At 41.1% G+C, this 17,672-nt stretch overlaps 1 protein-coding gene across 4 annotated transcripts in view; it reads left to right on the top strand.

The window, feature by feature from the left end:
* DHX35 (DEAH-box helicase 35) overlaps window positions 1–17,672 on the top strand; it is a 56,595-nt gene that overhangs the window by 15,658 nt on the left and 23,265 nt on the right. For 2 of the 4 annotated variants that reach the window (XM_053248733.1, XM_053248732.1), the window contains exons 6-15: window positions 1,843–1,904; window positions 2,541–2,610; window positions 3,573–3,632; window positions 5,056–5,168; window positions 5,389–5,613; window positions 7,007–7,103; window positions 9,164–9,322; window positions 10,667–10,877; window positions 11,876–12,000; window positions 15,712–15,766. In XM_053248733.1, the coding sequence (XP_053104708.1) occupies window positions 1,843–1,904; window positions 2,541–2,610; window positions 3,573–3,632; window positions 5,056–5,168; window positions 5,389–5,613; window positions 7,007–7,103; window positions 9,164–9,322; window positions 10,667–10,877; window positions 11,876–12,000; window positions 15,712–15,766 (1,177 nt within the window). The remainder of the gene's footprint in view (window positions 1–1,842; window positions 1,905–2,540; window positions 2,611–3,572; window positions 3,633–5,055; window positions 5,169–5,388; window positions 5,614–7,006; window positions 7,104–9,163; window positions 9,323–10,666; window positions 10,878–11,875; window positions 12,001–15,711; window positions 15,767–17,672) is intronic. The other 2 variants (XM_053248735.1, XM_053248734.1) reach the window with 1 other exon arrangement.

Here is a 17,672-nt window from a genome sequence, read left to right as displayed (position 1 = left end):
GAGTACAGTGTAGGAAAGCATTACTTATTTAAAAGATGTCCGCATTACGTTTTCAATTTTTTAAAATCCCAAAATAGTGAGTCCCTCCACCCAAAAACAACAAAATCACAAAAAATAAACTAGTCAGCAGAGCAGAAAACAAAATCAGCCACCTAAAGTACACCAGAAAGGAAAGTCTAGTTTGCTTCTAGAAGGGAAAGATAGTATAGAGGATGTCTTGTAGGAATCAAAAGCTCTGGGCCACAAGAGGAAAGGCCCTGCTTCTCATGGAGGCTGATATTGCCTCCACCTAAGGTGGGGTCCATAGTAGGTTTTTAAATGCTCAGAGGCTTTTTAGTTTAGTAGTAGTAGGTTTTTAGTTTAGTAGGTTTTTAAATGCTGAGAGGCTTCACTTACAACCCCAGTTGCTGAACAGGATCCAAATCAGGGTGGGCAGAAAGGAGGGAGAAGGTAGAGCTGTGTCCTAAGCTAGCTGGAAGGAGTAATTCTGAAAGACAACCTAAGACTGGATAACACAAGAATACAGAATATGTTTCCCATTCCTTGGACTGGTGGTGAAATAATTGCTCCTCTTGCCTAGCTTTTCAAACTGAATTGTGTTTACTGCTCCGAACTGTGAGTCTGCAGGGCTTAGTGTAACTGTTCATGTGGTTAATGTGAATTTGACGGAAGGACCTTCACTTGTCTGGGGCAGCCAATTGGCTGACAGAGGGCTGGGTTTCCATGCATTTTTAATAATGTTTATACCTGCCAAGTCTGTTAGGCAGACTGAAGGGCTGACTCATTTAATTTTTAATTAAAATGTTGAGAATCTGGGACTTTGCTGAGACGGTGATTTCCCTGAGGCAGCATGAAGAAAATAAGACTGTTCTAGCTAAATAGGGACATTTGAAGCATGAGGACTGGGTTTACCTGTTGCTTCCCCACCAACAGAAGCTGTGATTTTCCCAGGGTTTGGGTGAGTGGATGAACAGGGGAAAAGATGCTATGAAACCATTTCCCCTCTTCTAGCCAAATAAATTAGTGCTGCTCTGAATGCTGATCTTTGGTGGAGATTAGGTCCACCAAAGGTAGGTCCAACAGAGATCAATCCACTTCCCATCATAAGAGATTGCAATCCTCTTATGATGGATGGAAAAAGAGTGCCACTCTCTCCATATGAACCACTTGGTAATTGCTAGAAGCTTTATTATAGAGGCCATATTTTGAATGTTAGCTGGGTGAGTTTTCTGCTTGTCTTGGTTTAGCCCTGCGTGGAGCAGGTCGAGATCCATGGCAGGCTAGGATGAGACTGCTGCTGCTCTCACTGTTGCCTGTCTCTTCCCCATGTAACTTGTCCTTCCCCAGTTACAAAATTAATGCATATTGCATTAGCACCCATTTCTCTGCCTCTAAAAGTAGTATAAAGCATTTCCATCCCTGCCTTCTGCTTCTAATGCTGTACCACAGGCATGGCCAAGCTGAGGCTTCCCAGCTGCTGTTGGACTATAACTCTTTCATTGTCAGCTGCAATCAGTTTTGGCTGGGGATTATGGGAACTGTGGTCCAACAGTAGCTGTAGAGCAGGCCTACTCAACTTAGGCTCCCCAGCTGTTTTTGGACTACAACTCCCATAATTCTCAGCCACAGCAGCCAATAGCCAGGAATTATGGGAACTGTAGGCCAACATCTGCAGGAGGGCCGAAGTTGAGCAGGCCTGCTGTAGAGTCTCAGGTTGCGACTAAAGATTCCATAGAGAAAATGCAATAGAAATAATGCATTTATGATCCTGAGTATTTTGCCATTGAGTTCGTTTGAGAAAAAGTTGTAGATAGTGTGTGGTTTTGTTCCTCCTGTTTTTAGTTCCTGACTGATGGAATGCTGGTGAGGGAAATGATGGCTGATCCGTTATTAACAAGATACAGGTAAACAGTTCTGTGTATGAACAATGTGAATTGATTTTGCTTATGTTTATCCCTGTTATTCCTTTTTACTTTTTACTTATCTTTTATCCCTCACTGTTGAAATTTAGATTGTGAGCTTTTTTTGGACATGATAGACCCTTCTTTCTCCACTTTTGTAAAGTGCCATATGTAGTGATGGATTTGTGTCAATAATGCATAATAAATAATGAGACTGCTATACAATTTATGCAGGATATTACACCCACCCTCCATCCCATTCCATCCTGCTCCTTACCTGAACAGTTTCTCAGGGTTTTGTTTGGCATTTCCTGCTACTTATGCAAGTCCCAAGTCTCGAGGTGTTACTGTAAAGAGAATAGGTTTGACAAACGCTATTCTTCGGTCTTCCATTACTCATCCTTTCTGAGAAATGACTGTACTAGGCTTTTCACTGCAGCACTTCAGTTGATGGCTATTGCAAGTTGCTGGAGAAATACTTTTAGTCACAAATGTGCGACATAAAAGTTTGTGTGCATGTCTATGATTATCAGAGCTGTGGGGTTTTTTTATAAAATGGGTGACACTTGTTAATTGGATGTTTGTAGGTGGCCTTAACACTTCATTTTTGGAACTTTTTTGTTTTTTGCTTTGATTCAGTGTCATCATGTTGGATGAAGCTCATGAAAGAACCCTATATACAGACATTGCCATTGGCTTGTTAAAAAAGGTTAGCCTTCTCTAACTGTATTGTGCTATATCCCCCCCAACATGTGATCATTGAATTGCTCCAATGTGAACAGGGAAAAGGGTTGTAATGTTCCTGTAGTTCTGCCATAGTGTGGAATTATGGCATTATTCTTGTCAGCTACCAACAGTTATGATCCATTATTCTGACCCTACAGAGTTCCACTTTAAAACTCTGTGTAGATGCCAGTAAAGGTCCTCTCCTTCCCCAGTGGTTCTCAGAGATCACCCCTGAGTGCTTCCTGCTGTAAGATATGGCAAGTGGTGTGAATTTTGGTTTAATTTTTGGAATAGGTAGTATTTAGTATGAATTGTCTTTGATGAAAAGAGCAGAATGTATTTTAACGCACTGGTTGATAGTTCACAAGACAAACAGTCCTAACATTGCTTGCTTGACATAGCATTTTGTTTAGTTGTCCTAGGGGTTGCTTAGTGTTTCTGAATAAGAGTTGTTAATGGTAAGGATTTTTTCTAGGGGAGATGAGGATTTTTTTATTTTTATTTTTAGAGGTAGACACATCTTCTTATGGCAGTATGTTCAGTGGTAGAGCATCTGCTTTGCATGCAGAATGTCCCAGTTTCACTCCCTGGCATTAACAGGTAGGGCTGGGAAATACTCCTTCCTGAAATCTTGGAGAGCCACTGCTAGTCAGTGTAGACAATACTGCAGTTGATGGACCAAGAGGCCGACTCAGTATAGGGCAGCTTCCTATGTTTCTGCTGCACCTATTTATAATATTTTTGCTTTTTAGATTAGTGCTTTTAAAATTTGTTTTGTTGAAATGGGGGTGGGACGCTCCATTATAGCTTTGAAAGTTGGTACACAAAAAATCTTTTTGTATGCCTGTGAAGCTAATATCTCTCACATGTTATACACCCATTTTGGGGTGGTTGTAATGTAGTTGAGCAATATTTGAAATACCCCCACTCTCAACTGTCTCACAGGTCCAAAAGAAGAGAGGTGATCTCCGTCTGATTGTAGCATCTGCTACGCTGGATGCAGAGGTACAGATAATAGATTTGGCTTAAATAATGTGCTTTGCTTCTGGTAGAAAATAAGATGAATGCCATTTTCTTGTAAATGGCCCTGAGGGTGTTGGATCCTGTAGCCTTAGCAGTACTCTTGGGCATAGTCTACTAGGAAAATACCAGAATGATGAGGAGTTACCTAAAAGCACAACAGTGTATTTGTACAATTCCTATACATTCCATGGGTCTCTCACAGGAATGGCTGCTGATGGAGTGAATCATAGTTGACTTCAAATACATTTAAGTGAATGGGACTCAATGCATGTAAAAAAATATCAACTTAATTTCTCTGTAAATTTGAGTTTACAGTACTTGGCACATGCCTGAACTCTTAAGTAATTCTTTTATGGAAGGTTTTGGAGAAGATAATGTCAAACCTGTGAGATTGCTTGTCAATTTATTTTGGTTGAGATGAGGCTTTTCTTTAAAATGTATGCATTCTCTGCATACATAAACAGCTATAATAATTAAACAATAAACAGCTGCTTTTTAATACTTTCAGTCCATATAATTTCCCTACTAAATAAAATTAAAAGTTTGCAGTTCTGTACTGATGGGAAATAATTGTTCATTAATGTGTAAATATTAACAATTCACTGCTATCAAACTTGTTAAGCTTCTCCAAAATGGTAGTCAATTACCAGGCTGAGTAAATTAGCCCAAGCAAACACAAGTCTCAGTATACATTGGACCTAGACTTAGTGTAAGACAATAAGAAATGTCTTAGTGGGAAAGTATGCGAAAATATACTATACTTGTTAACATTATTATGCTGAAATATATCTTGTGATAGCAGTTTCTTTCTTCCCGAGCTGAAGGTTGGGCTAGAAGAGCTCCAAAGTTGCTCCTAGATCTAAAATGCTATGATTCCAGAACAAGTGTTTATCTTTAAAAAAATAAAAATAAAATCTGGAGTATTATTGCTGAACCTCAGATATTCTCGACAGTAGTTTAGCTGCATATTTAATATGTTGCTAGTATGTGTTAATATAGACTGTGTCAATTAACTAGTTAGGCATGTCCCTTATGGAATATATACTTACTTTAACTTTAACAAAAATATTGGATAGATGCCCTCCTGTTTTACATAGTTAAATAACTGATAATCAATATGACTTATTTAAATCAAAAACTAACACAAATGGTTTATTAAAATCCTAAGACCTGCACATGCTAATTTCCATGCACATGCATTCTGTATAGAAGCACATTTTAAAAGCGATCCTAATGCTAAGGCCTTGCTCTTTTAGAAAGTAACAAAAACCCATATGTTCTCAGTAATTTTTAAATATGACAGGTATAAGGAGCTGTAGTTGTTTCTTAAAAAGTCCTGGTGCCCTTGTTTCCTTTTAACCATGGGTTAAACTTTTTTTAAAAAACGTTGCCCTTTTTGTCCTAGAAATTTAGGGATTTCTTTAACCAAAACGAGACCAGTGACCCAAGCAAAGATACCAGCATGATCCTTACTGTGGAAGGGAGAACATTTCCAGTGGATGTCTTCTACATTCAGAGGTCTGTTCCTGTTTAATACTCGTAAGTGGTGATTAGAGGAGTTTGCATCTTTGATACCTGTTTATCAGACAAAAGGCTGGGTGGAAAGGGGATATTAAATGGACCTTAGGTATTTTTAAAGAATCGTTGTACGTGGCTTTGGTACCAACACGTTAAGGATGTAAAGCTGAAATCTTGTTTTCCAATTGAATGTGTCTTTCTCCTATTTTGTGAGCAACAGGCGCGGACTTCAGTGGAGGAGGGCTTCGGGAACCTTCCCCCGTCCCCTTCTGCACCGGCCAGCTGGAGCAGACTTCAGACGAGTGCTACGGGGACTCGGTGGAATCTTCATGCTTTTCCTCCCCTGGAATCTTAGTCCTTCCCTTCCCCCTCCACAGAAGGCATATGGGCAAACCTGGCAGCACCTTCATGCCCTCTCTCCTCCTCCACAGAAGGAGATGGACAGGTCCGATGGCAGAAGTGGGCTCGTTTTTTTAATCCCTACACACACAGTGCTTGCTTCGCACTTGTGCTGAGCAAGGAAATGTGGGTGTCCTAGGTGGATAATCATATGCTTGTGAATCATGTCCCTTCATTTCTTGTGATCTCACTACTGTTTGTGTCAGGCGATATTGAGGAATGCTCAAGTCATGGTGGTTAAATATTTCAAGAGAGTAGCTCTTAGTTTATCGTAGCTAAACAAGGATTACCATCCTATGGCATTTTTGAGGATAACCTTTTGTTGTGGAATGAGCTTTCATAGATTAGAGCTTACGTCATCAGATGCATATGAATACAGTAACTGAGTCATCTATTTTCCATGCCTTAAATACTGTATGGGGTGACAAAATGTTATGGATATAGTAAAGATTTGGATTTTCCACCCTGCCTTGTATCTATCTTTTAAAAATATAAGTATTTCCCTGTTAATTCATGCTTCCTGAGGAAATCTTTGATTGATATATAGAACAGTTAGTTGATTCTAATGGAATTGTCCATTAAAAGGTGGCTTCTAATTTGTGTATATAGATCTAGTTCACACATGCATGTACATTGCTTGATTCCTTTACACTTAGTTCCTATATTCTGGTGATTGGCACTTGATGATGAGCAAGTTGGAAAGCATGTTGTTTGAGGCTGATATGGAACTTCTGTCTGTGGTGTTTGTACTTAAGATGGTCAGTTCAGATAGAAGATCAGTGCATCATTTACTCTTGAGTAATGAACTTTCATGTGTGATTGAGCCTATAATTTGATTCATACATCTACAGACAAGGAGTTAGACTTTCATTAATACAGTGCCAACTTTAATGCATATTTACATAGTAGAAGCCACCTATAAAATGTGCTCCTAGATTACTAGGTATTGTAGGTCCTTAGAAAGGGATATGAAAAACTTTGATAGAAAATATTCAGGTAAAAAGGTTTTGAGTGTGTATTTGTACAATGTTTTGTCCTTTTATAGGCAAGCATTAGTACAACTGAATTGTTTAAAAACCTGGCCTTTAATATGTTAAAGCTGGCCTTTAACCTGGCCTTTAACGTGTTTATGGAACCCATTTTTCCTTTAATGTGAAATAAATTCTTAAATGTTTTTTGCATAAATAAATCAGAATTTGTAGTAAGATAAGAAACAAGTCCTCTATTTATTTCTCTAAATAACTTATGAAGAATTGAGGAAGGGCCAATTAACAAAGTTAATGTTGTGATCATATATCAGGAATACGATAAAGATGTGATCTATCTGTATTACCTATGAAAAACCTAACAATTTATTCTTTTTGTTTTTATTTCTGGCAATAAGAGGAAACTATGCCTTCCTGTACTTAAGATTTGTGTATATATTTTCACCCCAACAGCCCCGTTCCAGATTATGTGAAATCAACTGTGGAAACTGTCATGAAAATTCATCAGACTGAAGGTGATGGGGATATACTGGCATTTTTAACTGGCCAGGTAGACACAAAAGAAACGTTTCTGTCCTGTTGAAATTGTTACTTTGATGTAAGCTATTATGTTCATTTTATTCATGCAAGAATATTCATTTGGTCTAATTGAAAACGTTGCTTATATACTAGGGCATGTGTGTTTGAGATCTAAGTACTAAGTAACCTTGAAAGCTAAGGTTGCTGACCATTTGCAACTATTTGGAAATGGCTGTATGCTCCTGTATAGCATCATGCTAATCTGTAAAATGTGCTATGGTTCTTTTGTTCTAATTTGGGAAGCTACCAAATCACTGGTGGTCGTTTTCCCACTGCCAGTGTTGCAACAGCCATCTTTATTATTTGTTGTTGTTAAGTGGTCTATATGGCAAAAGAAACCTTAAGCTTTTAGTTTGATCAAAATTAGAATAGTCTAATTTCAGTTCAGACATAATCTGGAATGTGATGAAAATACAGGAGGACCTCAATATTTTCGGGGTTCCATTCTGTGGTTGTACCACGGATATGGAAACTGCAAATATTGAGGCATTGTTTCAATGGGGAACTGGGGGTTAGGTTCCTGGTTGTGGGGGAAATGCCAAAAAATGCTGATTTTTGGCAAAATTTGGGGGGGGGACGCATGGGAAGTTCCTCACCATGCTTTGCTGCCTCCACTGCATTGCGCTGTGCCCCCGGAATGCCCGAAAACTACTGGTTGCTGTTTTTTTTAAAAATGGGAGTCATTTTGTGGCTCCAGAAAACAAAATGGAGGCCGGAAATGACCTCCATGGTCATTTTCGGCCATCTCCGACCCGCAGATACACGATGTTGACGTGTGTTTTCCCTCTTCTTTTTTTCATGCACGCTGAGGTCGGGTGTCTTTTGCCCAACCACAGATACGCGAATCCACAGATAACGAGATTTCCCTGTATGCTATTAATACTTCTATTCAAAAGTGTGATATGCTGCCCCTGTGAACTATTTTCTTGCTTAATGGGCAAGGGTGAGAAGAAATTACACTGCATCCTAATTAGTCAAAATAGCTCATGGGGCCACCAGAATGGTTGGGTCACTGGAAATCTGAATAAGTGTATACAAAGACACCCCTTTGTATATGGGTAATGTGGGCTGCTTGCTTTGTACACCATAAAGAACTAGTGAAAAAAGAAGTGGGTAGAACTTGCACTTCTTGCTTCTACAATAATAGGGAAGGGGATCTCCTGCAACTACCCCACAATGAGATCCATGAGATCCAGTTGGATCCTGAAAGGTGCGGATCTAGTCACAAGAGAGATTTTAGTTTGTCTGCATATTTCTTGCCCCATGGGAAAGAGATGAGGGTAACTTGTGCTGCTGCTTTTGCCATAGTGGTAGTGGTATGAAGCAGACCTCTGATAACTCAAGAGTTCTGATGCTGGTTGTTTTATTGCTTTCCATTGCGAAGAGCTGCACAGCAGAATTATTCTCCTGGACTTGAAGCTTAACATGGAACATTGGAAAACATCACTCTTCCTCTGCCCACTGTTTTTATTATCAAAAAAACCCCAGCTAACAAAAAGTCAAATGCGTATGGATGGGTGTGTGTGTGTGTGTGTGTGTGTGTGTGTGTGTGTGTGTGTGTGTGTAAGTAATCAGTGGCCCACATATTCCGCAGCATAATGTGGGCAGTGCATATCTGCCCGTGCTTCTGCAGGCTCCTGGAGGATCTACCTGTGTTGCTGCAGGCTTCTGAGAAAGCGCCAACAGCATTATGCTTTTGTGCAGGAATGCCAATACTTCATGTAACCACTAGAACTCCAGAAGCACTACTCAGGTTGGAAACACATTGCTTGACCTTCCAATCTCAGTAGTGCTTCTGGAGTGCAGCTGCAGTGCTTGAAATATTGGCACTTTTGTGCCAAAGTGAAGCACTGTTTAAGAGCTCACAGTGATACAGGTGAATCCAGACTGCCAGTGTTACGCTGCAGAACGTGTGGGCCAATAAAAGACTACTAAAGACAACTGTTTTCTATAAGTTTGCTTTCATCTCCACAAGATGTTCTGGAAGCTAAAATGTATCTTGTTCTGTCGCTTATCTTGATGCTTTTCTAGGAGGAAGTAGAAACGGTTGTTTCTATGCTTGTAGAACAGGCTCGGATCTTTGCTCGCACAGGAATGAAGAAACACCTCCGTGTTCTCCCTATGTATGCTGGGTTGCCTGCTTCTGAGCAGATGAAAGTGTTTGAGAGGGTGTCTCACAATGTCAGAAAGGTAGCGCTTCTGTCGTACTTGTCATAAAGCTGGTGTCATGTGTTGGCAGTGTCCAATGTGGATTAATGTCCGTACAAGATGACCATCGCCCTCATTTTGTTTGGTAGCCTACACTGTACAGATTGTCGGCATGTCTTCCAGAAGTCTAGAGACTCATGTGGTGAGTTGCATGGATGAGCCGAGTCTGGACTTCTCTTCTCTTAACAGTAACCCCATATGTTGCTTGACATACACAGTGACTGTATTTCTTTAGAGGCTTGTCGCCCTTCTGCTGTACCGCTCTAGTTCACGACTGCCTATTAGCTCATAAAAAAAGATGAATGCCCATAAGACTACCACTGTGTCCCTGGCAACATTTTCCACAGTGTTGTATGCCATAAATCTTTTGTTTTTACTTAATTACATTAAACTCCTGAAAGGCTATTGTTTTCCTTATTCAACTCCGGAGCACAAATCTCCTCATAACATTGAATAATATTATTATCTTTGTAGGGACAGTTTTAGAGAGGGAAAATAGGAGTGTGGCTCTTCATTATGTGGCAAGGTTGTTCCACTACATTTGGACTGGATATGTAGTATGGTCTTTGCAGAAGCACTTTTGGACCTATCCCTCAGATGCAGTTTGTGCATGGTTTGACTTGTTCTCTGGAAAGCCACTTAATGCTGCTGTTTGGTAGTGGCTAGCTCCTTAGCCAAATCTCCAGCAGATATCCATTTAATTCCGCCTGGGAATCTTCAACAATCCTTGTTTGTTGTAGCTACTCCAGCTTTTTTGTGTGTGCTCCTTCTTTCACTTGATTAATGCAGCTTCTGAGGCAAACGTTAAAATATCCTAGAAGTGTTTTTCCTTTTTAGGTGACATATGATTGTTTTCCTTCTATAATGTTACTACAAGCTAGGAACATAGGAAGCTGTCTTATACCAACTCAGGCCGTTGGTCCATCTAGTTTAGTACTGTCTGCATTGACTAGCAGCGTCTCTCCAAGGTTTCAGTCAGGAGTCTTTCCTAGTCCTACCTGGAGATGCCAGGAAGTGATCCTGGGGCCTCCTGCAAGCAGCAGATGCTCTACCACTGAGCCATGGCCCCATCCCTTAAAGGTAATATCATACAGCAGACAGTGCTCTCATATAGTCATCCATCCAAATGCAAACCAGGCAGATCCTGCTTTGCAAAGGGGACAATGAATGCTCTCTACCACAGGACCAGCTCTCCTCCCTAGACCAGCTCTCCTTCCTAATATTAACATATTTAACTTTTGTTTTCTCAAACTGATTTAGCTGTTGCCCCATGCCACAAATCAGTGAACTAAAAGTAGTAAACTGGTTTTTCTCTGGTCCTTTTAGGTGATAGTAGCCACCAATATTGCAGAAACCTCCATTACAATTAATGGCATTTCATTTGTAATTGATTGTGGCTTTGTGAAACTCCGTGCCTATAATCCAAAAACAGCCATTGAATGCCTGGTGGTTGTTCCCGTATCAAAGGCATCGGCAAATCAGAGAGCAGGGCGTGCAGGTCGAAACCGCTCTGGAAAATGCTACAGACTTTATACAGGTGAAGTTTGCTTCATGATGGAATATTTGCTCCTTTATGGGCTTTGTTGTGCTTAGAGATCTTAATGGTGTTTTGGATACAATTAAAAATTATGATCTATAATAAGATTTTTATAATGGATTTAAATAATTCTTTCTAATTGTTGGTGAGGGGTTGTTTAAGCCTTTCCCATTGTGCCGTGGCCATGTTAAAAATTGTGCCTTCAAAGTTGCTATTAACTCTAGAAGGAAGCTTTATTAACACTGATAGCTATTTCCTTTGCAGGTTAATAGCACTGGGGGCACAGTTGTTGTCAGGACTGTAGCAAGATTGGAAGGGGTTAAATACTCCACACAACACATGGAGATCCCAACTACCTCTGCTCCTATTTAACTTTTCAAAAAAATGCAGGGCCAAACTATACGTATAACATAATGTGTGGTTTGACAAAGACAGATTCTTGGATCCTAACACAGTTTCAGCCAGCAAGACTGTTTCATCCAGTGCAGGTTAGAGTCCTTTCCTTTCTGACCCTGCTTGTCCATGCTCTAGAATGTTCAATGAGCCATAGCTCCCCTATGCAGTTAAGTAGAAAGCGCCCCATTCTGATACACACACATTCCAAATTCTGCAGAATTGCATTGTCAGAGATACACACTGGCCTCATTCACACTGTCATTTGAATCTACACTTAATGTGGGATTCCGAAGTTGACAAGATTTTGTGAACCTATGCCAAGGTGGTTTATAGCCCAAGATTCCTGCCTTGGCATGGGTTCACACAATCATGCGAACGTTGGTAACCCACATTAAACCTAGATTTGAATGACTTTGTGAACAAAGCCACTATGTCACTGCCAACTATAGTAGACAATTATCAGCTGTTTTGTATAACCAGATTGCATACTAAGCATATTTGTTAGTGGCGTGCCTTGGTTTTCTTTTGGTTTTACTGAGTTCTGGAATCTTATAGTACAGTTGACTTAAATCTAACCCAGAAGAGCTTTGCCCTCTCTACAGAGGAAGACTTTGAGAAGTTGCCACAGTCTACCATTCCTGAGATGCAGCGCAGTAACTTGGCACCAGTCATCTTACAGCTCAAGGCCTTGGGAATTGACAATGTGCTTAGGTTTCCCTTCCTCTCAGTAAGTACTAGAGTCTTATTTTAACATTTCCTATTTATTTATGTATGTATTTTTAATTGCATTTTTATATCACCAAATTATAACATCTTATGGCAGTTTACAGAAAGGAAAACAAAAGATAACAATTACAAGTTCAAGTAAGAACTAATCTGCCTACTTTCCTTTCACTGGATAAAACTGGATACAATTTACAACTGGATAAAATTTGGTCCAAATCAGTTAGGCAGTTCACAAGTTAGCCCACTTGTGCCTCAAAATATGTATCCACCATTTTCAGTCAGGGTGGATGACATCACCACAAACTATGTTCTTGAGGGGTCCCTATGACTGTACCCGATTTGGTTCGTATTGGTCCAGGCATTGCAAAGTTGATAGGAACAAACACACATGGGATGCCGGGTGTTCTCATAATAACCAATTAGAAAGTTAAAAACAATAACACATATTTCATAAACATTAGAAATGTTTTAACAACAGTTAAAATATCAACCAAAAACCTGGTTAAACAAACAGGTGTGTCTTTAAAGCTTTCCTGAAGGCCACCAGAGATGTTAAGCTTCTTTCTTAAGCAGGGAGTGCATTCCAAAGCTCAGGGGTGACTATAGAGAGGGCCCAACCCTGAATCTCCACTAGTCAAACCAGTGCAAATGCAGGCAGACCTCCCAAGGATCTTAAAAAGCAGTGAGGCTCATGCAGAAGCAGGCATTGAGTTTATGCACACAATAAAAAACTGTGGCTGTTCTCATGTGCAGCCTAAACCAGGCTAGGGAAGCCCAGCGTGGGTTAGGCTGCGTGTGAGAACTTCTGGGATCAGGATTTTTAGCCCAGCTGTTAGCTGAGGTTAAGGGAGTGAGCACTCCCTTAACCTGAGCTTGTGGCTCATGTGCAGGCCCGGGCTGCACACAGATGGGTTCCTAGAGCACCCATCTCCTAGGGGAATCCCTCGGTGCATTTTGGGATTCCTGGAGGCTAGGATGTGTTGTCCCAGCTTTCAGAGCTGTGTGCTGCTCCATGCAGCACTACTCGTCTGGGAGCGCAGTCCACGCTCCCCAAAACAAGCAATCGCGGGGTCGGGGGGGAGCTTAACCAGCCTCCGCCTGCCCGGTTGTGTGAATGATCTCACTGTGTTATACCCGGTTTGGGAACTCTGTGTGCTCCCAATTTTTGGTTGTGTGGAAGCAAGGTAAGAGTTAAAACCTAGGTTGAAGTTATCGTGTGGAAGCAAGGTAGGAGGAAAAGCTACCCCATTTTTCCTCCTACTTTGCTTCCACACAACCAAAAGTTGGGAGCACACATAGTTCCTAAACCTGGGTAGAAGCACGTTTTTGATTATGTGAATGACCTCATTCGCTTAAATACCTGGGCCCAAGCTGTTTAGAGCTTTATAGGTGATCACCAGCGCTCTGTATTTTGCCCAGAAATATATCAGCAGCCAGGGTAATGCTTTTAAAATGCTAGATTTGTCAAACTCTTCTACAGTAAGGGCTGTATTATAGCAGCAAAAACCTCAAGCTTGCTTGAGATCGTCTAGGCCAGATCCATTCCATTCTGTTATGCCATGATGAATGGCTTTTATGTTCCTTATTGGATTTTGTAGGCATCACAGCTGCTGTTTTGCAATAAAGACGCTGAATGCCTGCAGGCTGAAAAAGACTGGTGTGATGTGCATGTTTTTGAATATTACCAGTAGGTATTTGGCAAACCACTGCAACCTAATGGCTCAGTAGGGAAATACCTTGCCTAAGGAGTAAGAGGTAGCTGGTTCAAATCCCTGCTGGTATGTTTCCCAGACTATTACACCTATATCGGGCAGCAGTGATATAGGAAGGTGCTGAAAGGCATCATCTCACACTGTGCAGGAGGAGGCAATGGTAAACCCCTCCTGTATTCTACCAAAGAAAACCACAGGACTCTGTGGTCACCAGGAGTCGACACCAACTCTACAGCACAACTTTACTTTACTTACTTGGCAAACCATCCAAGGTCAATGATTCATAGACTAGTAACTATTGCGCTGTTATCCACCAAGGAAATAAGGTTGGATGGACCAACACCAGATTCTGGTGTCTGCCTTATGGATTCTGATTATCCTGCATAATTAGAATGGTCTGAAACTTGAATAGGAGAGATTTCGTAGTAAAATAACAAATTCGGGACCATCTCTAGAAGAAAATAAAACATTGGTTTTTATAAAAACCTTGCTTTTAAGATTAAGGAAAAGATAAACCTATATATAACTATATTTCAAAATATCCTTCCAGGTTCTGTTAATGGTCAGAGCTACTGTTAGCAGCTTTGTGGTGTCTAGAGATCTGCATGGCTTCCAACACGCTGCAGCACACAGAATATGGACTCTAATTTGGGAACAAATAGCTTCTGCCAAATCCTGATCAATATTAACTTTAATATTAAAGAGAGGCACTATTTTAGCCTTCATGGTTGCTTAGAAGAAATTAATTCCCAAATGGTAAAACTGACACCACCCCCATCTCCAGGACAGAAAGTTGAGCCTCAACATAACCAGGTTCCATTGCACTGTATCGCCTAGAGCTTGTGATGACTGATCAAAGCACAATAAAATAAATACTACAAGTGCAGAGTGCTCTATCTTGGAGAACTGGGGTATTCCAGACTTGCAGCATCTGACAGGGTGCCATTGCAACTGCTCTGATTAGTCTCAGCAACCCATTCATGGTCAAGAGGCTGTGTAGTATCCCATTTTACAGATATAATTGTGATTTGCTAAGGTTTGACTGTCTGAATTAATGCTGGAGCACAGCCATGTTGTGGAAATTCACCTTAGAAGCCAGCATTAACATTGGCAAGCTAAAGGCTAAAGCTTTAATTCTGCAGTTTCCTGTTCTCAACGTGTATTTCCTTTGCATACAAGTCCAGTCTTTCTTCCCAAATTTTCTGAGTTCCAGCCTTCTGAGATCATTCCCTGGGGGCAATACTCCACCCACTCTACACTTTCTAGCTGCCATGTGCAATATAGTAAAGCCCATACATTAAATTTATGCATGCCTTTCTAATTTTAATAATTTATTCCATTTGCAGAATTTGGATGCTCCATTTGCAGAATTCTTGATAATTAGTGCAGAAATCTAGGTTCCTGAATTTCTTGTAAATAATTTCCATTATCCAAACAGAAAAGAGCTATCTGATACTTTGGAATACTTAAGCTTGCAGCATTAGAAAATCATAATGTTTGTATGGTTCTGTGTCATACTTATGTCTCAGTGCTTCTCGGGATTGTTCTGAAGCTTTTGGAGGGGATTCTGGCAGAGGGAGTTCACTTGAGGGCAAGTCTCTGGTTTAGAGAATGTATCTGTAATTCAGCAGATATCTGGATGTGGAAAGGAAGGAATGTAGGAGAGTTAAATTAGGTTCCTGTCCCTCAAGACTTTACTGAGACAAGCTTGTATAACTTTTGATCCACCAATCTGAAGACAGTCTTGCCAGCTATGTATTGTAGCCTCCCAGATGCTTGACCAAACCCCACCCCCAGTTTAGTGTCCTAGGCAAGCAGCAAAACCAGTTGATTTCAACTTCCTAGTGCATGGCTGTTGAGCAGTCTTCAGTCTGATAGATAACAAGTTGTTCAGACATGTACTGAGAAAAAAAACCATTTAAAATATTTTGACCATGAAAACATCTTGCACACCTGTGTCTGCACAAGACTGAGCGAACTTTGTAATGTTTCGCCCGCAGCCTCCACCTGCTCAGTCGATGGTACAAGCTTTGGAGCTGCTCTATGCTTTAGGAGGTAAGATTGTTTATTTCTTTGTAACGATGGTAAAGATGCAAGATAACATCCAAATTGGCGTACTGACAAAGCAAATTCTCAAACGTTAGTTCAGATGAGGTGAGGTGGCTTATCATCTGGCTGGGGGCGGGGGGAGGGGCAGACCTCAAACAATGAACCAAACTAGAAATGTCCTATTTCTTGGGGCCCTAAAATTATATGAAGAAAAGCATATTCCCCCTTTGACACAGAGTATATAGGAACACAGGAAGCTGCCATATACCGAATCAGACCATTGGTCCATTTAGCTCAGTATTGTTTACACAGACTGGCAGCGGCTTCTCCAAGGTTGCAGGCAGGAATCTTTCTTAGCCCTGTCTTGGAGATGCCAGGAAGGGAGCTTGGAACCTAGATGCTCTTCCCAGAGCGGCCCCATCCCCTAAGGGGAATATCTCATAGTGCTCACACATGTAGTCTCCCATTGAAATGCAACCAAGATGGACCCTGCTTAGCAAAAGGGACAGATCAAGTTGCTACCACAAGACCAGCTCTCCTCCCACTGTATTGCCACTACTTCATGTTCTTTGTGCATGCCAGCTACATGTATGAGCTTTGGCAGGTCTATAAGCATTTCTGTTTTCAGGCTTGAAACCTAAGCCAACGCAGCCCTGGTCAATGTCAGAAAGAAATGTCCTAAAGCCACCTTATGGGTGTTGTCTGGGGTAACCCATATTGCATTTTTAAAAAATTTATTGCACATTATTTGGGTGCATCTGGTGTCTGTCGCTTTCAGAAGACATAAACTACTGCTCCAATCTGCTGTTCTGTCATTCCTTCATGTCTTTACATTTGATTGTTAAAGTTGAAGACATTACAATAAAAGATGCCCAAACTAGGAATCTCAACAAGGTTCTAATAGGTCTGGTCATCAGACTGCACAGTTCCAGTGAATTTGCAGGATCCCTCCTGTTCCACAAGGAGGCAGCCACCCTCCGCGCAGCCATCTCCACACAGTTCCTCAGTTTTCCAGTGCTGGTGGTCCTCTTCTGCTAGAACTGGAGCATACAGGGACCTTTGGGAAGTGTGGGCCCTCCAAGCACTATCCCCATGGGGAATGTGCTGGCAGGAATTACAGTTTGCAGGTGTTCCTGCATACCTTCACAGCGAGCCCCACATACTCCAATTCCAGTAGAAGAGCCCTCTGGTGCCAGAAATGTAGGAGCTGCATGTAGACCACTGCACTGGGAATTCCTGCCCCACCCCCCTGCCCCACAGCACTGTTGCAGGTTCGTTAGGATTGGAGCATCCTAATGCACAACCCTATCTAGCACTTTTTGAGTGTTTGAAGTACTTAACGTTATTTCAATAATTCTTACTCCAGTGATGTAAATAGAAGAAAGGGCTCTTACCTTCTCTCAAGCAGATTCTTGTGTTACCTTGTCAGCATACTCTGTCATGAGTGTGCTCATTTTAAATCATTGAGGCTCTTCATAGTCAAAGAAGCATTCTCTCTCTCTCTCTCTCTCTCTCTCTCTCTCTCTCGTTGCTGCTTTTTTGTTTGGGATTCTGATGTTGATACATTGTTGACCTTTTCCCACATAAGTCGTGTCTTCTCTGTTTATGCTTTGTGTGATGGCATATGGACATTGTGCTGTGGGATGCAATAGGAAAAGAAGAGTTAGAGTCTTTGTGTGCTCTCACTGAACACACACTGAGCAACTTGTTTTAGAGGGGAATGGAGATTTGTGCTGTGAAGACACAAAGTTACAAGAAATACTAGAGTACTCAAAAAGGTGGATAAAATACCCAGTGAGCTCCTTCACTTTGAATTTTGTTGTTGTTGAAAACTTCTTGCACTCTTGGGCAAAACTCCACTTTTGCAGAGTGGAGAGATAGAAGGAACCTCTCTGCTGATTGTCATCACATT

Source organism: Hemicordylus capensis, chromosome 4 (assembly GCF_027244095.1).
Source record: "Hemicordylus capensis ecotype Gifberg chromosome 4, rHemCap1.1.pri, whole genome shotgun sequence".
NCBI lineage: Eukaryota > Metazoa > Chordata > Lepidosauria > Squamata > Cordylidae > Hemicordylus > Hemicordylus capensis.
The sequence above is the reverse complement of the archived record's forward strand: the minus strand, read 5'-3'. Positions and strand labels throughout refer to the sequence as shown.